Genomic DNA, 25,674 nt, shown 5'->3' on the forward strand with positions numbered 1-25,674 from the left:
ACTGTGCTGGTATATAACAAGTGTTTGTTAAATGTTCGCTATTACTATTAATGCAATCTGTTGATATGTGAGGGTGTAGCTATCATTTATAACAGCAGCAATGATGATACACTTTCATTTTTCTCCATAAACTCATTCCTTTGGCAGATCTCCCTTGTAGTTAACGGCTCCATCTGTCTCTTATGGTCCTTCTCTCCACTCAGCCAGTGTCTACTCACTCACAAACACTGCTGATGTGACCTCTTTCAGGTCCTCAGGATGGTCTCTTCTCTTCCATTTTCCCGCTGCCACCAGCCGGCTTACAGAGCATGGTTTGGTGGAAAGAGACTGCCACCAAAGACAGTTCTGGCTGTTGGTACACTGAAGAATTGATGCTTTTGAAGTGTGGTGTTGGAGAAGACTCTTGAGAGTCCTTTGGACTGCAAGGAGATCCAACCAGTCCATCCTAAAGGAGATCAGTCCTGGGTGTTCATTGGAAGGACTGATGCTAAAGCTGAAACTCCAGTACTTTGGCCACCTCATGCGAAGAGTTGACTCACTGGAAAAGACCCTGATGCTGGGAGGGATTGGGGGCAGGAGGAGAAGGGGATGACAGAGGATGAGATGGCTGGATGGTATCACCAACTCGATGGATGTGAGTTTGAGTGAACTCTGGGAGTTGGTGATGGACAGGGAGGCCTGGCGTGCTGTGATTCATGGGGTCGCAAAGAGTTGGACACGACTGAGCGACTGAACCGAACTGAAGTTTACTAATCTGTAAAGCGGGAAAAATAGTCTTTATATATATATATTTTTTTCTAGTGAGTATTAACTGAAATAATAAATTTGAAAGTAACTGATACATGTATATGTATAGCTGATTCTCTTTGCTGTAAAAGTAGAAACTAATACAACATTGTAAAGCAACTATATACTCCAATAAAAATTTAAAAATAAAAGTAAAAGATAAAGTAGCTGGCAGAGTGTCTAGCTATGGCAAATGTTCAGTGCAGGTTAGTACATTTTAACTGTATAAATTCTTCCAACCTATGAGCATGGAATATCTTTTAATTTACTTGTCTTTAATTTCTTTTATTTATGTTTTACAATTTTCAGTGTACAAGTGTTTCACCTCTGTGGTTAATTTATTCCTAGATATTTTTATTCTTTTTGATGCAATTACAAATGGAATTTTTTAAAAAATTTCTCTTTCTAATAGGAACACAACAGATTTTTTGTACCGATTTTTTTCTTTTCTTTTTCTTTTTTACTGAACTCCTTTATTAGTTTTAATGGTTTTCTGATGAAGTTTTTAGGGTTTTCTGTACAGAAAATCATGTTATTCACAAAGAGCACAGATCCCACTGTTGGTAGGAATATAAATAGGTATAGCCACTATGGATAATAGTTAAGAGTTTCTTTAAAAAGTTAAAAATAGAACTACCAGATCTGGCAATTTCACTTCTGGATATTTATCTGATGAAAACAAAAACGTTAATTTTTTTTCAAAAACTCCAATTTGAAAAAATATGCACCCTTTTTTCACCACAGAATTATTTACAATGGCCAAAAGATGGAAATGCCCATTGTCCTAAATGTCCATTGTTGGATAAATAGATAAATTGTGGTGTATATAGAGTATTATTCAGGTATAAAAAAGAAATGAAATCTTGCTGTTTTGTGACAACATGGATAAATCCAAAGGCCTAATGCTAAGTGAAGTAAGTCAGACAGAGAAAGACAAATACTGTATGAACCCTCTTTTCTTTTAATTAGAGGATATTTCTCTTCAATGTTGTGTTGGTTTCTGCTGTACATTAATGTGAATCAGCTATAAGTACACATATACCCCCTCCCTCTGGAGCCCCCTCCCACCCCCTGATCTATGTGGAAGTTAATACATGCATACTCCAAGCTCATAGATGCAGGCTGGTGGGTGCCAGAAGCAAGGGATTAGAGGGAGGGAGAAATGGATGGATTTTTTAAAAATTTAAATAAATTGAATTTTAAAAATGGATCATAGAGAGTAAATTAAATATACAAAATTGCAAAAAAAAAAAAAAAAAAGGGATGCTTCCTGTTGCTCTTGTTGATACGCCTAAAAGGAGAGATTCCTGATCTTTGCTGAGAACCAGAGGCTACGTGATTCTAGAAAGGAGAAGAAAAGAACCAAGTGAATAATCTGTTTCTGGTCAGAAGTTTCTAGGAGATAGCTTTTTTTTTTGGTACAGAAGAGTCTACACCTTTTTCTATCTTCAAAAAAACCAACAGCTTCAGATTTCTGGGCTTATCCTGGGGGACTACAGAGACGGTAACCTCGGTTCTATTTCCTGGATCTTGGTTCAGGGCTGAGAGTCTGTGGGAATTTAGTCTCTGGGTAAAAATAGTGGTTCAAAATGTGGCTTGATAGAGTGGGCTTCACTTCTAGTCTTGGAATAGCTTTGAAAGCAAAGGGAGAGAAGCTCATCAGAGGTGTGGGAGACAGCCTCTGAGTAATTGTCATTGGCTGTCTCTTCTCCTATAGGCGATGAGATTCCCCTTGTTTCCCTAAGGGCTAAGGCCTCAGGTGCAGCGACTGATTTCTTCCCTAGAATCATGCGTGCACTGACTCTGGGGGGGTGGGGCATGGTTGTCTGTGTGCTCAGTCCCTTAGCTGTGACCGACTCTGTGCGACTGTAGTCCCCCACCAGGCTGCTCTGTCCAAGGGAGTCCCCAGGCAAGAATGCAGGAGTGGGTTACCATTTCCTCCTCCAGGGTATCTTCCTAACCCAGGGACTGAACCCGAGTCTTCTGCATATGCAGGTGGGTTCTTTACCACCGAGCCACCTGGGAAGCCCATGGGACAAGATTAGTGGATGGTTATATCATGGGTTTGGGTATCACAAAGACTCAGTTTTAGACATACTACTCCACTGTCAGACCTCAGGGCGGATTTTAGTTTGGGAAAATAACCCTCAAGGCGCATGCATAATTCATAAGGCCACTTTTCTGTGTGCAGAGGAATGGTCCTCCTGATGTCGTATGAGAGGGCCCTGAGAATGGGGAGCTGGGGTCTGTCCCCCGGTCTTCGCTGGCACCGGGCAGGATACCCATGCTGGGCTGGGCAAGAAGCCTGCACCCTGTCACCACTGCCCCCTACACCAGACACCTCTGAGCTTTGTGGTGTGCATGTGAGCTTCTGTCTGGATGCCCTTCTTTTTTCTCTCAGCCCAGAACCTCCTATTTCCCCTTTAAGACCCTGTCCAAAGGTCACGTCCGCTTTTCTGATTACCAAATCCTATGGCCCTGACAGAGTCTGTTTTCCCCTCTGTATGTTCTGAAGTGTTCCCACCTGTGCTATAGTGTTTCATTATAGCAGGAACATTACTTCTGAACTTAAAACAAAAATGATTGTATTTATTTATTCGGCTGCGCCAGGTCTTAGTTGTGGCACGCGATATCTTTAGCTGAAGCATGTGGGATCTGGTTTCCTGATCAGGGATTGAACTCAGGCCCCCCGCATTGGGAACCCAGTCTTAGCCACCCTTAGTCTTAGGCCACCAGGGAAGTAGCACTTCTGAATGTTTCTCTCTTTCTCACTGGACTAGGGAGTTCTTATTCCCAGGGCCATGCTGTCTGCTTCTTTGCATCTGCCCCAGAGCTGAGCAATGGGCATGCCAGCTAGAAGGCGTTCAGTGGGTCAGCGTTGGTTGAATGGATGAATACAGTCCAGCCTTTGGGGCCTAATGTATAAATAAAGTGATCAGAAACCACCTTTGTAATAATCTCAGAAATTTATGAGATTATTTGGTGATCTATGGTTTTCTCCATATAGTATTATGTTCTCCTTCAGCATTTAGAAAATTCTTTTTAAACATTACCAGTCTGTCTCAATCATGATACTGTTGTAGCCACGAGTTCCGGGAAACAAACTCACTGAGAAGGACAATGCAGATAGTGGAGTGCAGTTTATCACACCGGCGGGCCCAAGGCAGAGTCTCCTCTTAGCCAAGGACCCTGACTAGCATTTGTGAAAACCTTTTATACCCCATGTGTACGTGTCTGAACCTACCACTCCAAATTCCTTGAGACTTACATAAACCAAGGAAAATACCATCCCAATAACCCCATCATTCACATGCCATGTGCTCATGTGCTCAACAGTCAAACAATTAGCCAATAATCAATAAACCCGAGGTTACACTTCGATAGATACAGAAAAATGTATGGCCTGTCTGGAGGAAGGGGTGATTAGTGTATGGTTTCTCTTAGGCGATGAGTAACCTAGATACGATCTTCAAGGTTCCCCTGTCTGGAGGGGGTCTTACCCTTCTGTTGTTGTTTTCATAGGCACTAAACACAGAGCTCAGAGTCCATTGGAAAGGTGGCCGAGCATGATCAGCATGAACAGGCCTAAGATGGAGTCCAGGCCCTGTGAATTCCTTCTTCAATACGATAGCCCCCCACCCCCAAAAGAGGTGACTCCCTGGTTTTCTGCCCTGCACAGAGCAAGGGCATGCCTTGAGGGGCGTGTGTGGCGGTGGCACCTGAAATTCAGGTGAGTGAGCCCCAGGAAGAGAGTTGTGACCTGCTCACTTTCATGGCATTACAGTGAATGAGATGAATTTTTTTTCTGTTGAAAGGTCTCCCCTTAATGGTGGGTGGTTCAGGTGGCAAAAGAGGCATGGAGACAGATGGTGTGTCACTGTGAACACTGGTGTCCCCACGGGCACGTCTTGTTCTAGGCAACTCTCAACCTGTGATCGGATGGGGAGGGAGCGTGCCGAGCAAATCCATTGGTCATGTGACTAGGGTAAGTGAAGAGTAACCCTTTAGTTATGGAGCTCTGTGATGAGCCATTTGTCTGTGTCCGCCGTGGCAAGGAAGCATGCCAGGGCAAGTTTACGACTTGGTGCTCTCGGCTGTATTTAGGGCTGTTTCCCACACCTTTACTACACATGGATGAAAATATTAAGCACCTAGAGTTGCTTGTTATCAAACATGGAGTAGATATGTGAACACATAGTAAGTAAGCTGCTTAATTTCTAGGTTTCTGTTTGTTTAAACACTTTAATGTTTCGTTTGTTTTGGTTTGAGTGGATTTTTATTTATGTATTTGGTTGTACTGGATCTTAGTTGCATCGTGCGGATCTTTAGTTGTGGTGAACTCTTAGTTGCAGAATGTGGGATCTAGTTCTCTGAGCAGGGACTGAACTTAAGCATTGGACCGAAGACAGAGTCTTAGCCACTGGACTACCAGGGAAGTCTCTTGTTTTAATATTTAATATCTAATATATGCGAGAAAGTTTTTCTTGGAAGAAAGCTGAACAGCTTTGGAAATTGGAAAACTTCTAGAACCCTAAACCAGGCAGGTGAATTTTAAAGAAGGATAGAAGGGATCGATGCAGTCAGTCATAAATTTGCAAAGTTTCACTAAAAAATCGAAGGAAGGAGTCTTACATTTCTTTTCCCTCCCAGAAAAATGGTGTTGACAGGGGCCACAAACCTTGGCTGAATGGAACCAAATGGCACTATTTGCATTCACACAAAATCAATCCCCAGTTTTAAGACTTCAATGTAAATCAAAGAGGAAAAAAAACCCCAAACACCATTGCCTCCAGACATCTTTTTAAAATAATTGTATGAAGCGTCTTAGCAGCAGCAGCAGCTGTTGTAAGGGCAGATGACTGTACTGGTCCCAGGCACTCAAGGTCAGACCTCCCAGAGGGCATTCACCTTTATTGGTCTAAAGACAGCAAACATTCAGCACCTGCTTCTCTGTCTCGCCCACATCTTACTGGCATCCCTAGGGCCTGACAATGGTCTTCACTTGATGTTCAGCAAGTGGGTGGACGCTGTATGTCCACGTGGAAGATACTGGTGTTCAGAGGGTGCTTGGTGCAGTGACAGGCACAGAGTAGGCATCCAAGTGTGTGTGTGTGTGTGTGTGTGGTGCAGGACCCTCAGAGGGGGCTGCAGTAACTGTAATTGCTCTTCCCTGCTGGGGAGGGCCACTCACCTAGGGGACCTTCCCAAGGAAGTTTCCATGGTCCCTCCACTTTTCTGCATTCCAATGTAATTTATTTTTAAAATCAGACTTTTGAATAAAATTAGACCCTTCCTCTTCCATTATGGTGAACACTTAAAATTATCTTTACACAAACTTCAATTAAAAGCCAAATTCCAGGCCTAAGCTATTGGCAACATTCCCTTTCAAAAGAGATATGAAGTAAATTAGTTGAGCTGATTAAAAACACCTTCATCAAAGTAGAACTGTTGGTGCCAACAATATTGAGTTGAATTATTGATTTCTTTTTTTTTTAATAACAGGTGGTACATTAGCAGGGAAGAAAAACGATTCTCCTTCCTCTCCCGCCCATCCCCTTTTTAGCTTCACTTTGGGGATAAGAAGGGACACTGATCTACTGCTGGCAATCGAGGAAAGGGAGGTGATGGAACAAGGCAGGAGCGCACGAAGGCAGAGGATGAGGCCCAGGTTAAATGAGAGAAAGGAAAAGGGGACGTGGAGACCGCAGGGAACAGAGGTCAGACGCCTTAAGGAGGCGGCTGTCCCCGCAGAGGGGCGGACACCTCTACCGGCAGCCCGGCCCCGGGGGACCTCCAGGCCCAGCCACGAGCCGGGCGGGCGCGGGAAGCGCGCACGAGGGCGTTCCCGCTACCGGCCGCCAGAGGGCGCGTCCGGAGTCGGCACGGGGCCGGGGAAGGGAGGAGGGGAGCCGCGGAGACGGGTCAGCCGCGGCGGCAGGGGCGGCGGCGGCGGCAGCGGTGCAGCTCCGCTCCCCGCGCGTCTCCAGTCCCCGCGCCCGTATAGGGAGCGCAGCCCCGCCGCCGGGATGCTGCCGCCCGCCCGCCGCGGCCGCCGCCTGGCGCTGCCGGCACTGCTCTCGCTGCTCACCTGCTCCCTGGGTAAGTAGCGGGCGGCCCGGGCGCGCACTGGAGAGGCGTGGGCTCCCTGGGTGCAGCCGCCCGCGCCCCGCGTCCGCGCCGGAGGAGACGCCGGGCGGCCCAGCCCTGCCTTTCCCCGCGGGCGCCCGCGCCCCGCCGTCCCGTCCCCGCCGCGCCCGCGGCGGCAGCGCCCCCTCCCGGCGTCCCGGCCGGCCCCGGCTCCCCGGGACCCCGGGACCCCGGGGTGCGCCCGGCCGGCCTCTTTCGGCTCGCTGGGGTCCCGCCGCCGCTCCGGTTCGACTCGCGTCTCCGCGCTTCCTTCCGCCGGGAGCGGGCGGCCGGCCGGGCCGCGAGGGCGCAGCGCCCACCCCCACAGGAAGCGCGGAGTGAATGTGCAACTGCGAGAAACTTTGGAGCGAAGGAAGCGGCGGCCGCGGGCCCGCCCCCCTGCCTTCCGCCCGCGTCCCGGCGGCCCTCCGCGCCCGGCGCTGGCGGCGGAGGCTGGAGGCGGGCGGGCCGGGTCCGCGGCCCGGGCTCCCGCGCGCTCTGGCCCGCGTCGCCCAGCGGTGCACCCCCACCTCGCTCGGGCTCCCTGTGGGGTTCTCGCGGACCTGCCCGGGCCCCCTAGGCTGGGATGTCCACCCGGCCCCAGCCCCTTCTACCGGATCCTTGACCAGGGAGGACCGGGTGCCCGGCTGGGCCTCTGGGTGTCGGTTGGGGCGCGGGGGAGGCTGTAGGGAGTCTTCCGAACCCTGCATCTTCCTGGGGAAGAATTAGAGAACTCTGCAAACGGTGCTTGTCTGCTGCTGCTGTAATGCCCCTTCCCTTTTTTTCTTCCGTGTTCCTCGCAAGAGCATGCTCCCCCCCCCAATAAAATAATGTGATAAAAGTTTAAAAAAAATCATTGCAATTGACTTTCATGGTTGAGGTGTGTTCAAGTTTGAAACCTTGGAGGAAGAATATTCCTTTTAGCGTTCTTGGGGATGTTGTCATCACAGACTTTTTGTTTCCAGCCTAAGAGGCAGTGATTTCAGATTTTTAGAAATGGCAGAATGGTGCGATTTCGGAAAAGACGTAGCGTCATTGTGCACTGGTGTTTCGGTAGCCCACCGGAACCTTGGCAGCCGTTTCTACTTGGACTTAAAACTCTCGGAATAAGGACCTTGACTGTGTACCCCTGGCCTGTCTATAGCAGTTCAGTAAGTGTGGGAAAAGCCAGTGAAATTAATTGGTAATTGTTCACACGCGTGATTAAGTAACAATGTAATTAAAAATATTTGGGCACCTTGGGCAGCGAAGGCTGTAATTGACGGTGGGGGCGCTACTGAATTTGGTGGGGATCTGCTTTAGCAGGAGTGCATTGCTGGGGTGGGGGGCGCCCGGAGAGGAGGGGAGGTTGGAGGGACTATGAGACTCCCGGCTGCATCAGTTGGCCTGCTGCCTGGACGTTTTGCACCTCACCAAATGGGGTGGGTGGGAGCTGAAATTGGCGTTCTATTTATAGCTCTGCACTTTGTAACTGCTGTACTGGGAATGCAATATTTGTGTGTAATCTATTCACTATAGGGGCTGAAGTGCACACTTGTGTTGCTCTGTGGATCTGTTTTTCACTGCAGGAAAGGGAATGTCAGCACTTGATAATATATTACCGGACATTCAGAATGAACTGAAATGTCCACACGTTCTTAAAAGATGTGTTTTAGCCTTGTGAAGTTGTCAGATAAGCACAATATGTAAGACATAAAACCTATTAAAAGGTCCCTGTGAAACATTTGGTTTTGTGAAGGGGATTTCATGGGTTGGTATAGACAGGAAGCTGTGTTCTTCCAAATCTGAAGTAAATCATGAGTTCTTTTTACTACATTCTGCTTTGATGTTGTGGAAGGACACGGAGAATTAGAAAGGTGTGGTACCCAGCCTTCCTGTGTCTTGAAATCAGGGTTCTTGGACTCTTGTTGAAATAGAAGACATGATAGGAATTCCAACGCATGTCAACAATTCAGACAGTGTAAAAATACCTGAAATATTCCCTGATCGGGGGACCTGACTGCGTGTACTTCAGTTCTCTCCCAAGCGTAGTGTACTCACTTAAGCTTTCAGAGAAGTCGACGAGAACATTTATTTTAAACCCAGATGGTTATACAGACAAAAGTCACTGCAACTTCAGTTCTAAAGTCCAGAGCCAAGACTAGACTCAGAAGATTTATTCACGCCTCTGGGTCAGCCACTATGTGGCTTCTCCTTGCTTTGACTCTCAGTGTTTTTCCTATAAAATGGAAGGCATAGACTCGATAAAATACTAGAACTTTGCCATCTCTTACGGTGTCAACTGGTTTTCTTGTGGCAGAGTCTATCTGTTACCCTCCAAACCCTTAGTTTTTTAACCTCTTAGGGGTCCCCAGGGACTGGTGCTAGGCTGCGCAGCAGGAGAGAAATACCTGGTGAAGCTAAAACCGTCCCCCCCCAACCCCCCACCAGGGAAAAATTGTCCTCTACAAAACCGGTCCCTGGTGCCAAACAGGTTGGTGATCACTGTCTTAGATAATCAGCAGTGTTATGGACTGAGTTTTGTCCTTCAAATACGTATATTGAAGCATTGATCCTCAGTACGACTGTATTTGGAGATGTGCCTTTAAGGAGATGATTAAAGTGGCTCTGTTGTAAAGAATCTGCCTTCCTAGGCAGGAGATCCGGGTTTCTTCCTGGGTCGGGAAGATTCCCCTGGAGAAGGGAATGGCAGCCCACTCCAGTATTTTTCCTTGGAGAATCCTATGGACAGAGGAGCCTGGTGTGTTGCAGTCTGTGGGTTCACAAAAAAAGTGGGACAGGACTTAGTGACTAAACAACAAGGTTGAAGGAGGTCATAAAGGTAGGGCTAATCTAGCAGGACTCTGAGTAAGAGGTAGAGACTCCAGAAATGCTCACAGAGAAACGGCTGTGTGAGGACACGGGCAGAGCTCATCCAGCTTCAAGTCAAGTACAGAGATCTCAGCAGAAACCAACCCTGCTGTCTCCATGGTCTTGGACTTCTGGCCACCAGAAGTGGAAGAAATGTTTCTGTTGTTTAAGCCCCCTGCCCCCCGCCCCCGCCGCCCATAATTTTTATTATGGCAGCCCTAGTCAACAAAGGGCCATCTAGTCAAAGCTACGGTGTTTCCAGTAGTCATATGTGGATGTGAGAGTTGGACCATAAAGAAAGTTTGAGTGCCGAATAATTGATGCCTTTGAACTGTGATGTTGGAGAAGACTCTTGAGAGACCCTTAGACTCCAAGGAGATCAAACCAGTCAATTCTAAAGGAAATCAGTCCTGAATATTCATTGGAAGGACTGACGCTGAAGCTGAAACTCCATTACTTTGGCCACTTGATGAGAAGAACTGACTCCTTGGAAAAGACCCTGATGCTGGGAAAGATTGAAGGCGGGAGGAGAAGGGGATGACAGGATGAGATGGTTGGCTGGCATCACTGACTCGATGGACATGAGTTTGAGCAAGCTCCAGGAGTTGGTGATGGACAGGGAGGCCTGGCGAGCTGCAGTCCATGGGGTTGCCGAGCCCCTGAACTGAGCAGACTGATAATACAGGGGGTGAGGGGAAGGGTGGAGGAGCGGTGGCGGCGGCAGCGTGTCCGGTGGAACGACATTTCCAGTGGCCCTTGCAAACGGGTAGCCAGTGAGCTGTCTGCAGGGAGTTCTGAGTGCGTCTCTTGGTAAAGTTTAATAAAAGTGACTGACCCAGCCGTGGTGCAGGCCTTCTTCCGTTTCCTCCTCCTTGTTGCCTGTTATGTGAATCTGATGACTGGAGCTACGGTGGCCTTTTTGTGACCATGAGGTGACCTTGAAAGCAGAAGCCAGTAGTTACAAGGGTGGAGCAGAAAGGATGGTACCGCCTGGGAACAGGTAGATTGGAGCACTGTGCCAGCCCACCCTTGCCTATTTCCACACATGTATTGCGTGAGATAACAATCTGTCTTGTTTAAACCTCAGTTGTTGATTTTTTTTTTTTTACCTACATGCAGCCAAACCTAATTGTAATTGATATATCTGTGAAGAAGCTTATTTGAACCAATGGTAATAAATAGTAACATTTATCTTTCTTATCCCTGTTTCTACTGAGTCAGGGTTATATTTCTTAGTACCTGCCAAAATTAGGGATGATTTTCCACGCTGAGCCAGGTCTTGCTTGGATTCTTTTCATGGCAGCGAATCAGACACGTTAGGACCCCAAGAGTCACACCTGGCTCCAGGTTGCTTTGTGTTCTTCTGTTTTGGATTTTTAAGCCCTTCTCTTATTTCTTCAGCAGTACTCGGATAATACCTGCACAGATTTTAACTGTCTGGGTGGATTCTTTTTGCTGTTGGACGCCAGGCTGGTGTGGCCCCCGTGGTCACCAGCTTGACCCAGGAGTTTGCCTGTAGCCAGTAGTCAGGCTCTTGGGATGAGGGGGTGGAAGCAGAGGGAGGAAGAGCAGCTGTGTCAAATGGGGGTGGAGGAGGGGAGATGTCCTGACCCTTGTGCTCAGTTCTTCTGAGGGAAACACTGTGGGCCCGGTACTCAAGTTGTAATTACTGACCTCATTTGGACCATTAAGGGTCAGCTTTTTCTGCTTTTCTTTAGAAACATTATTTATAATAGTTTGCAGATGTTACAGATTTTTTAGCTCCTTGAGGCAGTACCAAGGGCTTCCCTGGTGGCCCAGATGGTAAAGAACCTAATGGCAACCCACTCCAGTATTCTTGCCTGGAGAATCCCATGGATGGAGGAGCCTGGTGGGGGACTACAGTCCATAGGGTCGCACAGAGTTGGACATGACTGAGGGGCTGAGCGCACACACACACCTTTCCCAGTATAAAGGAGAAGTCACAGTTGGTGTCAGGGATTCATTAGATCTCTTATTGATTGAGAGTCTCGCTTAAGGCCACGTCTTAGAGGTCTGATCACTAAGCTGCTTCCAAAGAAACCAGGTAAGTGCTGATTTGAACTACCAGAACATGTTAGTAAGTTTTACATAGTATTAAAGGGAAAAGCTGGACTCAGAGTTTCTTCATCTGTTCAGAAGGTGTTGAGCATCTAGTATGCGCCAGACGCTGGGGTTGTTGCAGGAAGAACCCGATCTAGCCTGTCTCTACTCTCATGGAGCTTGCAGTCTCAGAAGGGAAGGTGACATTGAACAGGAGCACCAGGGGCAGGACCGCGGTCTGCCCAGTGCTGTGGAGTTGTCCAGGGTGCTGTGACAGGTGTTTCAGGGACATTGTTCCATCGCTCAGTCGTGTCCGACTCTTTGCGACCCCATGGATTGTAGCCCTCCAGGTTCCTCTGTCCATGGGATTCTCCAGGCACGAATATTGGAGTGGGTTGCCATGCCCTCCTCCAGGGGATCTTGCCCACCCAGGGATCAAACCCTCTTGTGTCTCCTGCATTGCAGGTGAATTCTTTACTGCTGAGCCACCAGGAACTGATGAGGCTTTACTGGAAATCTGGAGCTGAGGTTCTCAATGGGGAGTGGGGGTGGGGGCGGTCACTTTGCACCCCCCCCCCCCCCAGGGAATCCTTGTCCATACAGAGAGATTTCAGGACTGTCACAGGGGGTCGTTTGGCAGGAGTGCTGCTGAGCAACCCAGAGTACCATGGGGCATCCTCTCCCCTCCTCAAAGAATCAGCTTTCTGGTCCAAACCCGCAGTAATTCCAGGCTGAGAAGCCCTGACATTTCTCAAGACAGGGCCGTGGAGCTCAGACCTGGAGGGGAAGCAGAGCTCAGCTACCATGGGGAGGATGGAGGGGGCCAGGACAAGGCTCTGGCTGGTGGCAGCTGGTGGAGAAAGGACGAGACTGGACAGGGGAGGGGGCTGGAAGGCCCACGGGGGCCTCGCAGACCAGCGTGGGGATTTTGGACTTGGTCCTTAGAGCAGTGGGGAGCTGTTGCAGGGCCGTCATAGGGAGTGATGTGATTTGACTTAACGTGTTAAGAAGCTCAGGCTGGTGGTTCTGTAGAACAGGGATGGGCGGGGGCCGGTGTGGACGTGGGGAACGAGTGAGGAGGCTGCCAGAGTCAACCTGGCGAGAGCTGATTAAGAGTCAGAGGCGCAGTGGTTGACTGGTCCAGTGGGCAGAGAGGAGGGCCAAGGATGAGTCACAGGCTCCCCCTCTGAGTGTAGGTGGAGAGCAGAGCTGTTTACTGATACAGGAGCTGATGGAGAAGGACCAGATGTGGTCAAAGGAAAAAATTGTTTTATTGTAGTTAAATATATATATATAGCAAAAAATGAATCATTTGAACCATTTTTAAGTGTACAGTTCGGTGGCATGAAGTATCCAGACGGTTTTCTAAAGTTTGCTTTTAATTTTAGGGGGAGGCGAAGATGAGGAGTTCTGTTTGGACAGAATTTGGGGTGCCTGTAAGATGCTCTGGTACCATGTCCAGTAGCAGTGAGATCCACTGAGGGTCTGGACCTCAGAGGAGAGATCTGCATGAGAGAGATTTAAGGGGAAATCTGAGTTCATTTCTTTCTTTCTTTCTTTCTTTTTTTTTTTTAAAAGAAGAGAGCCTTGATTGACAACATAAACTTACTTAAACATTTATTAATACTAAAAATGTCTGTGTACTGAAATTGGAGAAGCAAACAGGCCTTATCTGTAAAGCTGATCTGATGTAGAGCAGCAAGTTTAACCAAAACGAATGAGTTAAAGTATCATCAAATACGATTTGAATGCATCTCAGCTACAGCAGTGCCAGTCTCTCCTAGGGATACAACTTACTTTCACTCCTAAAGGAATATTTTATGATCTTACAAGGTGATATGTTTTGGTTTACATCATTGCTTCCCATAAGAAGCTCAAGGCTCTTTACACATCACACTGAATTTATCTTCTCCAGATCCTCGAGGGTGGATAGGCGGGAGCTTGTTTGTCATTTATGAGATGAAGGAAGCAAAGGAAGATAAATGGCCAAACTCAGCTGGGGGAAGGAGAAAAAAAAGGCGTTCTGTTCCTTTGAGTGGGTGTTGGACTTCAGCACGCATGGGAACACTTCAGGGTGTTAAAGAGTCTCCTTTGTTAAAATGCAGATTTCTGGGTTCCAGCTCCAGCTTTTTCTGATTCAGGAGAGCCAAGATAAGGCCCCGGGGATCTGTGTCTTTAACAAGGCGCCAGGTGAGTTGTGTCTGCTGGCACATTGCAGAGCCCTGTTGGGACCATCCTGGCCCAGATCTGAACTGGGACTGTGACTGCACGTCTGTAGAATGTAAAGGTGATTGCTGGTTGCTTTGTCTTAAGGTGGAGTAAGGAGCTGTTATGGGGAAAGCAGAGTGTGGAGGTGAGGCCTGATACTCGGCATTCAGGGGCTCTGCCTTCTTGGGAAGGGAATGAGAAACCCTAGAATTGGAACTCAGAAGTCTTCCTCTGGTTCCAGTATTGTTTGGCAGATTTATAGATGCTACTGGAGGGACTCTAGTACCTGGAGTGTCAGTCTCAAAACCCGGAGCAGTGGGCTGTTGGATCAAAGGTATTTTTTAGATAAGTTCCTGGAACGTCTCAGACTGTGGGCGCCATGGATTCAGTGGCACTGACCGGTGTGCTTTTGGGGACCCGTTTGTTTTGTGTGGCTGTGCTGGGTCTTCGTCGCCACACAGGCTTTTCTCTAGTTGGGGGCTCCTCCTTGTTGCTGTGCACAGGCTTCTCATTGCGGTGGCTTCTCTTGTGACCCCTCCCCGGCTTCAGAGCACAGGCTCAGTATTTGTGGCCCTTGGGCTTAGCTGCTCTGCGGCATGTGGGATCTTCCCGGATCAGGGATTGAACCTGTGTCTCCTGCACCGACCGGCGGATTCTTTGCCACTGAGCCACCAGGAAGCCCTGGGACCCACATTTTATTTTTTAGAACTAGGATACCAGAAGTCAGGCATAAAATGAGCCTGACAGTTGACTGCCGAATGTTCTCCAGCAGCGTAAAGGGAGTGGGACGGAGCTCTGACTTCCTGTGTTTGCACGTTGCTCTCCTGGACCCCTTCCGGGTGTTCTCGGGGGTGGGGTGTGTGCGCAGGGTTCTTCTGCCCCAACCCACGACTCCGCCTGTGGACCCTGCTTATGACTTCGTCGCCAAACTCTGAGTTGGAGTTTGCTTCTTTTCAGATCCTGAGTGGCATATGGGTTTTCATATCATCTGTTTAAATGAGATATGAATCAAAGAAGCAAAACATCTTTTCTTTCCTAAAATATATAATTCTTTCCTTTTTTCTCCCCTCCCCCCTCCGTTTATTGTCTTTCCTGTGCATATGCTAACCCTCTGGCATGTAGAGTATATTGGTCCTGGCAAATGTTGCTGCTGAGTGAGGGAAAGTCTGTGTTCCAGACTCCATTTCCCGCTGATTTCTGTGAGGAAACAGGGGACGTGTTTCAGATGGAGTGAGATCCAGTGTGGGCAGCCGGGGGCTCAGGCAGAAAGAAAGCGGGGTCTGTGTGCTCCCTGCCATGGGGAAGCCTCGCCTCTCCTGACTTCTCCCAACTGGCTGCATCCTTTGAAAAGGTTGGGAATCCCAAGGAACACAGTGAAGAGGTTCCCGACCCTGAATGTTCTCTACCTGCCGTGGTGGTGGAATGGCGCTGGCATGGTCCCCAAAGCAGGTGATCTCTTTTCCTGAGAGTTTGCTGTTTATATTTGGTCCCTGAGCAAAGGTCTCTAGCTCTTCCGTCCATCCTTCTCAGGTGCTCTTAAGGAGAGGGCTCAGAAAACATCTCACACGCCTGCCTTCTCTCTGCCTGGCCATGCCTTTCTGTCTCCTTGGCAGTTTAGTCCCTGAGATGTTGGGGTTCCCCTGCTTCCGTCTTGAGCATCCAGCTTTGTGGCTCTGGTTCCACCATGCCGCGGAGACACCGAGTGTGGAAACTCCTCTCGCGCCACTGCGCTGAGCTGCACTGGGGACCAGGCCGCGATGGGGGTGTTTCCACCTGAATCCCCTGCAGCAGCTCGGGAAACTGGGAACCACGTTGAGTTTTCCCACAGTCTGCTCACCGTCCTTTATCCTGTAGCATCTGAATGGAGCCCCAGGCTTACCCTGTCGCTCGGATCTGAAACCTGGAGTCACCTACGCTCGTCTCCCCGTCGGCCCTTCCCTGCCCTCATCCACTCGTGGGGTCTGTCTCCAAAGCTGGAGATGCTGCTGCTTTAACACCTCAGCGCGACTCTGGCTCCCCACCTGCTGTGCCCAGGAGTCGCCTCACCTTCATTAGGTCCCTTAGCTCTCGGTGTCTGGCTCCATCACCCTCCTGGCTGGTGGCGTGTTGTTTGTCTCTCCACAGCCCACCCCACACGCTGCCTCTGGAAACTGGTCTCAGGCACACCTTTCAGCATGGCGTCCCCTTCCTAAAAGCCTCAGAAAGCTTTCAGTGGCACTCGGAGTAAAACCGGACTGACCCCTTTCAGGATGCGGCCCTGCCATTCCAGCCTCACCCCTGGCCCCAGTCACACGACACCCCCACCCTGCGCCCCGCCAAGGTGTCCCTGCCCAGGTCACTCCTCCCTGCCCCCCAGGTGCCCACGCTCGGCACGCTGGACTGTTGGACGTGCTTTGTGTGCAGAAGCCTGTTTCTGGGCCTCCTCCTCTTGTGCTTGGAGTCTCTGCTGCCTGGCGTTGAACTTGCTGCCCTGCTTGGTGCTTTGCCCTCCCTCCTTCTCAGGGACTCCCTGGGCGGCGGTGCCGTCAGAGGGCGCCCGTCGGCCCTTGGCTGTTGACACAGGACTTGTCTATGGGGTTAGACCTCCTTGGGGAGCCGCTGCTTCGTCATCGTCACCCAGCTCCTAGCATAAAGCCTGGTGCTTTAACTCAGGCAGCCCCTCTTTGACTTTCTGTTGAACACGCGAAAGCATACATTAATAATGATACTGACGGTGGCTGCTCACACCCAGAGCCCCCAGCACGTGCCAGGCAGGCCCCATTCTGAGCCCGTGTGGTGTGTTGCGTGGGCTCCCCCATGGGCTCTTCAGCTGCCTTGATTCTGCCCTTCTGGCCTCGGCCCCGCAGAGTCACAGGAGCCCCATGCAGGGTGTCCCCCGCCCCCATGTCTGCAACCCTGGAGACAGTGGCTCTGTGAGAGGAGCGTGAGGAATGCAGGTGCTTGGGCAGACGCCTTTGTTTCTGTTCCCTCTGCTGCCAGGGATTATCTTCAAAGCAGGGTGTGGGACCAGTTAAATTGGCTGCAGGCCTTGCATCCTGGAGTCCAGGCCCCTTTGGAGGAGCTGGAATTAAACCTGGAAGCCCTAGGGAGCCGGGTTTGCCACTGAAACCTGTTATGTGAAGTAGGTCACAGCAGAGAACGGACCAGGGGGAGCCCTGAGCCTGGGGGCGCCAGCCAAGGCTTCCAGGGCTGGGCTCTGTCCCAGACGGCTGGGGTGGGGGCCCAGGACCGCCCGGTCCCGTGGTGCTCGTTTATTTCCTCCACCGACACCTCCTGAGCCTTTAGTCCTGCTGAACCTTCACTAAACCCTTTCTGCCCATCCCACAGCTCTCCCATCCTGGCAGCTCTCCTCTGAGGGGGCCACTTAGCTTCTTGCTTTCCATGTTTGGTACTTAATTTGATTTCTGTGATAAAGGTTACAGGGAGAGTTTGGGAGGGTGAGTTGGCTAAGGGAACGAAGCAGAGATGGGAGGCTCAGGGGTCTTTTCTTGCCTGGGCTCGTCCTGCTTCCTCCCTCCCCTGGGGGGATGGACGGAAGACAGTTGATTAGTGTTGCTTAAATGCATCGGAATTAATTCCTCTCCCGTTTCTAACACTCATAGGGCCGAGGCTAGCCTATAAATCTCAGGCCTGGGATCACTGTAAAATTTGATGTATCTCTCGGGATAGGTGTGCTCACACACATTCGTTGGCTTGAATTATCTAAAGTTATCACGAGAAAGGTCTTATTTCTATTGCCTGCCCTGATTTGCACTTTAAATATAGTTCCCTGTAGCTGTTACAGGAATGCATGTTGAAGATAGAAAAGGGAAAATTACTTTTTAAACAGCCGCTTGGCATAGAAGAGCATGATTTACCTTTTAGAATATTTCTCGAAGTGTGCATTAAGGCCAAGCTTTCAAGAATATTTTTTCCCCCCACTGAATCTGGAAATTAGTATGAAGCCAAATAGCAAACACTGAGCCCCTGGAAGCCACCCCTCCTTGCTGAGGTCTCTGCCTCCCTTCTGCTGTGGGAGAGTCCCACTCTGTATTCTTGTTGTGGTTGTCGGAGGTAACATAATTTCTGACCTCACTCGCTAATTTTTCTCACTTTCCTCCTCTGTCAGCACCGTTTCGCCTTCATTTCCACAAACTGTAAAAGCTGGGATTCTGCTGGTAAGGTGTTAGTCGCAGAGTTGTGTCCGACTCTTTGTGACCCGTGGATTCCTGTGTCCATGGGATTTCCCAGGCAAGAATACTGGAGTGGGTTGCCATTCCCTTCCCAGGAGATCTTCCTGGACTAGGGATTGAACCCAGGTCTCCTGCATTGCAGGCAGATTCTTTACCGTCTGAGCCAACAGGGAAGCTGGTAGGAATTCTGTCAGTGATTCATCATTTTATATTTGGATTTGTTAATGAGATAGCATATCCTGTGCCTTCGAAATGCATTTGGTTCCTTGATGATTTCTTTATTTAGATTATGCAAAGATAAAACCAGCTAGTGTTTTTCTTAATATTCATCTAATGGGGATTATCTTGCCATGTTCTGATTTGCTCTTATGCGTGCAAGTAACTGCATTTCTTATGTTATTGCTTTAAATATTATATAATTTATTTCTGTCATGGGAAGAAGGAGTTTTTAATTTCATAGAGTGATGGGGAGAAATAAGTTTTGTTTGATACTTGTTTTTAAAGGATATTTTAACTTTTGTTGTCATTTAGTGGCTGAGTCATCTCCAATTTTTTGGGACTCCATAGACTGTAGACCACCAGGCTCCTCTGTCCATGAGATTCTCCAGGCAAGAATACTGGAGTGGGTTGCTATGCCCTCCTCCAGGGGATCTTCCCGACCCAGGGAATGAACTACATCTCCTGAATTGGCAGGTGGATTCTTCACCACTAAGTCACCTGGGCAGCTGGTATATTTTTTGCAGAGAATTAAAATCTAGTTTACCCTTCCCTCAGTTAATCCTTGTCTGAATAAAAGTATGGTGTTTTTATTCTATAAAGACAAGGAGGATTTGTGGAATTCACTTGATTTATGGGGAGCATCTTTCCTGAAGGTAATTCTTACTTTAAATAGTAACACTGTCAGCTAGCATTAGCTGCTTGTTTATGAAAGGTGATGTGTTAGTAGTATTTAGAACCAATTCGTACTAAAGACACTTTTTCTTCAGTACAGAGTCTGTTCCGAAGGGTAAGGGCTTTTGTGTTGACACACTCTTCTTTTTCACAAGGCCACGTGGCCTAGGAAGAAAAATGAGGTTAAGACTAACCCTGCTTATTAGCTGAGGAGTCACTGAATTTGTTACACTGGGAAGGTTATTTTTTCGTGATGAAAGGAAATTCTAGTCCAGAGAGCTTTGACTGTCCATGCTTAGAATTAGGCATCCATGAGGTTGGGGGAGGGCTTCCCCTGGTGGCTCCATGATAGGAATCCCTCTGCAAAGCAGGAGCCACAGGAGAGTCCGGAAGATTCCGTGGAGGAGGGCATGTCAACCCACCCGAGGATTCTTGCCTGGGAAGTCCCGTGGACAGACGAGGCTGATGGGCTACAGTTGGACATGACTGAAGCAACTTAGCATGACACGCACAGGGTTTGGGGAGATGGATCTTTGAGGCTCGAGAGTCCTGTGTCAGGTCGACCACAGGTTTTACGTCCCATAGGTTGACACGCTGTTTTGTTTTCTAGAACTCTGTGATGCTGACGGGGGTTGATGTGTTGCAACCTCCTTGCAAGATGTTTATTAACCCATTTTTGGGATCTTCTTGAGGGTTTTAGATGTGTTTGCTAGTTTAGAGATAAGTAAAACAAAACCAGAATATTAAATACCCAGAAGCAGAATGTAAATGGTGTTGGATGTTAAATCTCTCCTCCCTTCTTAGAACTTTGTGAATGATTTGGGCTTTGCATTTGTCTTGGGGGGTGCGTGTGTGTAAAAAGTGAATTAGGCATCGATCTTAGTGACCATGAATTCAGTGGGGGCACTAAACTCCTTTGTTCTCCAGGGTTGGCGATGTCGGTAGAAAGAGACAGCCCTTAAATGATGGTTTGGGAAGACTTTCATTCATTTGTTCACTTATTCGATAAATATTTATTGACTTTCTTCTGTGTGCTGCCCCTGTTGTAGGGGGAAAACAGTACATAAAACCACATTCCTGTCATCATGAAGCTTACATTAAGCTAACATAGAAGACAAGCAATAGACAAATAGCTATAGACTGTGTCAGTGGTGGTAAGCACTCTGGAGAAGAATAAAGCAGCGAAGGGTGGGGAAGGGGTGTTGGGGTCCATGGTGGGGGGCACTGCACTCTCCAGAGCCTCCTACAGTGCTACCTGGGATCTCCGTGCCCACAGAGAGGTTCATCTGGATTTTACCTGCCTTCTGAAATGTCATCCTGGAAGTGGAAGTGATTAAACCACGTTAGTCATTTGCTTCCGAGTGTGAATAAGTTTTAGATTTGAGGCAGTGGATGTCTGGGGCTGGGGTGGGAGGATTCCAGGCATCAGGATGGGTGGTCCTCTCTCCTGCTGCTGAGCAGGGTCTTCTCCGTTGCCTAGAATGCTGTCCTGCCCACCACCCCTGCGCCTTACACTCCTCTGTTGTTCCCTGGAATTGTCTGGCCATCCCTTCCTACCTTCTTGTTTTCTCTTGGGAATGCTATTTGGAGAAAGCAGACTCTATGAAATGCTTTCCTCTTACCTTTTCAGGAGAAATGCACTGTAAAGTTAAGGTATTATGGTTTTGTCTGGTTAACCGTCCTGAGTGGTTTATCATTTTACTTCCTATTTTCCACGTGTTACTGTCAGATTATTATTACTATTTTAATGTAGAGCCTAGATGTGTCTCTGGGGATATCTTTGTCTATTTATGGGCTCCGACTCAAGGTCATTCTAAATGGGGAATGATTCTACTTCCTCTCTCTCCCCTGGCACCGTGGCTTTAGCCGGGTTCTGGTAACTCTCCCCACGTGCCTAGAGCAGCCTCTACACCACAGCACTGACCCGAATCCGCGGAGGCGGACAGCTTGCCCCAGATTTCGCTCCGCTGCCCGCCGGGCTCTGGCAGGGATGTGAGAGTGGGAATTTGCACTTCTTCCCAGTGGAATCTCAGCAATTCCCCTTTGCTTTGGAAGGTACCAGAATTCAGGTTTCTAGGAAGTTGTCCTCTGTATGCCTCTGTCTTGTGGTTTTTAGCTCCAGATAGAAATGGTATCCTCTCTCTTTAGATGTAATGTTTCCTTCGCTGGGCACCTGAGCCTGTTGACTTCACACCAGTGGATGCTCTTAGGTCTGGAGAAAGGCGGCCTTCGGTACTAGTTTGCAGCAATGCAGCTGCTTTTAAAACGAGCAAAATTTATTCTGTTAAAGTATAATTTTTTTTTCCATTTTAAGCAAAACTGTTGAATATGAGAATGAATCTTAATTGCTGATGTTAATGTACAAATGTTTCTTATTTCTCCCTTCCCCCCAGCTTTTGCTTTGGTTTCTGAAGATGTGAAGAAAGAGGCCAAACAGTCTAAGGTACTAATTCTAAAATCAAATCTATTCTTGCGGTCTGAGATTTGTCTGTCTTTTCTTTAATGGGAGCTATAATGATTACATCTTCCAAAGAATTAATGAAATGTTGGTCAACATTGATTTTTGAATCCACAGCAGCAACTCACAGATAGTCTTGCTTAAAAAAAAAAACAAACCTTTATTAAGGCAGATCCACTTGGTTTTAAATTTTATCTTAAGAAAAAAGGTATTTGGATATGGAGCTAGACATTTTAGAAGTCTTAACTTGGATACTATAGATTTTTTCTGGTCTCACCACGTCTTAGGTTGTTGTTCAGTGGCCCAGTCATGTCTGACTCTTTGAGACCCCATGGACTTAACCTTGGACCTAGTTTTCCCAGCCTGTGAAACGTGTGCTGTGTTGGGGTCACAAGTCCCTGAGTGCCCCTCACCTTGAGGTGAGCTTAAGTGAGAGGGCATCCTGGGGACTGGCTGAGAGACCCCAAAGGTGACCACCAGGCTCCTTGTACAGTCAGAACCTGAAATGAAGACGTGGGGGACCCATGAGAGGGAACAGCATTTTTCCAAATCTCAGAGCTGCTCCTCTCCAATCAGTGGTTGCATTTAAGAACTGCATCTAAATTTTAGCATTTGGGGTTGCATTAGATCAGTTTAGCATTTGAGAAAGAGAATATTTTTTAAAATATGAGTTGTTTTTTGTCGCATTAATTAAAGCTCAGTTGACTCTCTTTTTTACCCCACAATTAGTATAAAAGTGTTTTTAAATAGAATGTTTCTTTTACCGACAGAATGTGATCTGTTCTAACTATACCATGGGTTTCCCACACAAGGGAACTGAGGAGAATAATTCCTTATGGTTTTATGATTCTTTATGGTTAATAAAGCATTTCAGACGTTTAATTCGGTTTGCTTTACTCAGTGGTCGTGTTATTGCTAAGCAATGCAGATACTCACATACAGAGCAGAGAAAATACACGCCTAGAGAAGTGAGTTGATCGAGGTCACATGACTATTAAAAGGTGAAGTCAGAATCCACACTTTCAGACTCCGTGAATTTTTCACGCTGTAATTTTGTATTACGCTGCCCTGTGCATTGGCACGTGTTTGGCCGTAATGAAGCTCATTCTGAATTTAAGGGTTATTAATAGGGATTTAAAATTTTGTATAATAGATTTAGGAATTATAGCACATACTTTCAAATATAGCTTTTTACTCATCTTCCCAAAAGAGGAAATACATATATTTTTGGCCTTAAATACATATATGAATATAAGCAGAGATAAGGTAAGTCCTATATCTTAGTGTCATTTTTTCCATGCAAAGGTATTAAAGTCCTTGAAAAGTGTCATTAACCCCATCTGTGCTTGGCTATGGAGCCAAAAAGCCATTAATCCCCTGAGGAGAGGCAATGATGAAATGTCTACTGTAGCCCATGCCAAGGCTGGGAGACGGAGGAGAATCAATTTGTCCAAGGTCGTCTGAAGTCTGTCTGAGGATGAACCCGAGATAGGACTTAAGGCACTTGACAGTAATCATGCTCACTGGGGTTGTCCTTGGCGTATCACGCTCAGCATACCTGGGAGCTGTCACTGTGGCCCAGAAGGCCGTCCTGCTCGCCCCGCTGCTCACTGCAGTCAAGGGCGCTGGTTCCCTAGAACCAGGCCAGTCCTGCTCAGAGCTGGGGGCCTTCCCCAAGCCACTCAGCTTCCCTGGTTGGCGTCAGGAGGCTCCTCAAGGGAATCCCGAGGTGGCCATCGTCCTGCCTTCCAGAGCGGGGCCTGCCCTCTGGCCCAGATGCGTCTCCTGGCTCCCGGGTCCCTGGCTCTGCTGAATTCTGGCCCACCCCCGCTTTCCGTGGAGCGTGCCCTTCCCAGCTCATGCTATGCATGGCCTCAGCCAAGCTCTGGGGGTGACTTCGACCTGCCTTCCGTCCTGCGCTGGCCTGTGACTCTGGGCCCTGGGGGACATAGGCGTGGAGCCAGGCTCTGGAGCCAGACTGCTGTGGTTCACAGTCCTTCTCCCACCCTGGCCCCCAGCGGACACACCCATGCCCAGTTCCCTCATCTGGAACAGGACTGCCCTCACAAAGCGGTTTTGAAGATTGTATTGTGTGTCTGCCGCTGAGAGCAGTGCCCGTCCCTATTTACACGTTTACCTGCTGTGACAGCAAGAAAGGCCCCATGCAACCTTTCAAGAAGTTTCCGACACAGGGGTGGCTGGGTGGTTGTGATCAAGCTGAAGATGCCAGTTTAATTCTTTACTTAAAAGATTTCATAGCAAATTCTTGTGAGGCTTTTTTTTTAATCTTCTTTTAATGAAGGATTTATAAACTAAGCATGCAAGTGCTATATGGATTGCAAGTGTTCAAATCTCTTGTGCTTTAAAGATAAAAGCTGTACTGAAGGTTGTCTTAGATCTGTGTTTTTCTGGCTAGGGTAGGAGCTGTCTGTGGGGTGGGTGCCCTGGTAGCAGATGTCTTTCCTGTCTGAGTAGCAGTTCCGTTGACCTAGAGAACTTTTGACAGTGAGCACGTTTTGATGGATACTGATGGTGTCAGAAACACACAGCAGAAGAGATAATAAAATAAACCATGTGTTTCTTCTTAGGAAGAATTAAGCCTTTTCACAAGGGAAGCTGGAGACAGAATTTTAAATGTTCTGTCAATTAGTTCATTTACTCTGATTTTCTTTCTCAAAGGGGAAATTAATGAAGACCATTTTGGTTCCATTTCAGTTCACCTAAAACAGACGATCCTTGGATATTTTATTTTTACAGTTTACAAATTGAGCTGTTTGAAATGGTCAGTCATTTCCTACCTATTGCATCCGGCAGTCAGAGCTGCAGTGCTTAATAACAGAAAGCTGTGGAATTTCAGTTGATTTTCTTTGGTTTTGCCAAGGCATCTGGCAGAAAGTCTAGTTCCTGTTCCAGCTCGGCTGCTGGAATCGTTGAGTTTAGGATACTTTTTATGTGCAGCTTCCGGTAAAGGTGGCTTTTGTTGTAGGAATTATTAATCCCTTCGCTGTTGCAGTTCAGTCACTTGGTCGTGTCTGACTCTTTGAGACCCCATGGACTGCAGCACGCCAGGTTTCCCTGTCCATCACCAACATCCGGAGCTTGCTCAAACTCATGTCTGTAGAGTTGGTGATGCCATCCAGCCATCTCGTCCTCTGTCATCCCCTTTTCCTGCCCTCAATCTTTCCCAGCATCAGGTGGCCAAAGTATTGGAGCTTCAGCATCAGTCCTTCCAATGAATATTCAGGACTGATTTCCTTTAGGATTCACTAGTTGGATCTCCTTGCAGTCCAGGGGACTCTCAAGAGTCTTCTCCAACACTACAGTCCAAAAGCATCAAGTCTTCTGGGCTCAGCCATCTTTATGGTCCAACTCTCACATCCATACATGACTACTGGAAAAACCGTAGCTTTAACTATACCCTCCTTTGTCGGCAAAGTAATGTCTCTGCTTTTTAATATGCTCTCTAGGTTGGTCATAGCTTTTCTTCCAAGGAGCAGGCGTCTAATTTCGTGGCTGCAGTCACCATCTGCTGTGATTTTGGAGCCCAAGAAAACAGTCTGTCACTGTTTCCTTTGTTTCCCCATCTATTTGCCATGAAGTGATGGAACCAGGCGCCATGATCTTAGTTTTCTGAATGTTGAGTTTTAAGCCAGCTTTTTCACTCTCCTCTTTCACCTTCATCAAGAGGTTCTTTGGTTCCTGTTCACTTTCTGTCATCAGAGTGGTGTCATCTGCATATCTGAGGTTATTGATATTTCTTCCAGTGATCTTGATTCCAACTTGTGCCTCATTCAGCCTGGCATTTCGCATGATGTACTCTGCATATCTTTTAGCTTACTCTCAAAGTATGTTTCCATCTCATGATGCGAGTTTTCTGAACAATGCCTCTGGGGGAGAATTGGGCACGCATTACTGGAAGGTATAAGGAAGGAACGCTGGAAAGGAGCCAAAGAGCTGGATTCCAGTCCAGGCCTGTGGCTAGAATGGCTGTTAGATGTTGTGCAAATCCTGTACCTTTTCTGAGCCTCTTTTGTTTCATCTGCAGAAGGGGAATGTTGGATTGGATCATCTCCCATGCTATTTTTAGAAAATTGCAGTAAAAGACACACAGAATTTACCATT

The 25,674-nt window shown here is 47.9% G+C and overlaps 1 protein-coding gene across 2 annotated transcripts in view; it reads left to right on the plus strand.

Moving 5' to 3' along the window:
• B3GLCT (beta 3-glucosyltransferase) overlaps nt 6,695-25,674 on the plus strand; it is a 110,499-nt gene continuing 91,519 nt past the window's right edge. For both annotated transcript variants that reach the window (XR_001918941.1, XM_018056622.1), the window contains exons 1-2: nt 6,695-6,885; nt 21,488-21,537. Coding sequence is in view for 1 of the 2 variants with exons in the window: in XM_018056622.1 (XP_017912111.1) it covers nt 6,813-6,885; nt 21,488-21,537 (123 nt within the window). In the remaining variant the exon portion in view is untranslated. The remainder of the gene's footprint in view (nt 6,886-21,487; nt 21,538-25,674) is intronic.

Source organism: Capra hircus, chromosome 12, assembly GCF_001704415.2.
Source record: "Capra hircus breed San Clemente chromosome 12, ASM170441v1, whole genome shotgun sequence".
Taxonomy (NCBI): domain Eukaryota; kingdom Metazoa; phylum Chordata; class Mammalia; order Artiodactyla; family Bovidae; genus Capra; species Capra hircus.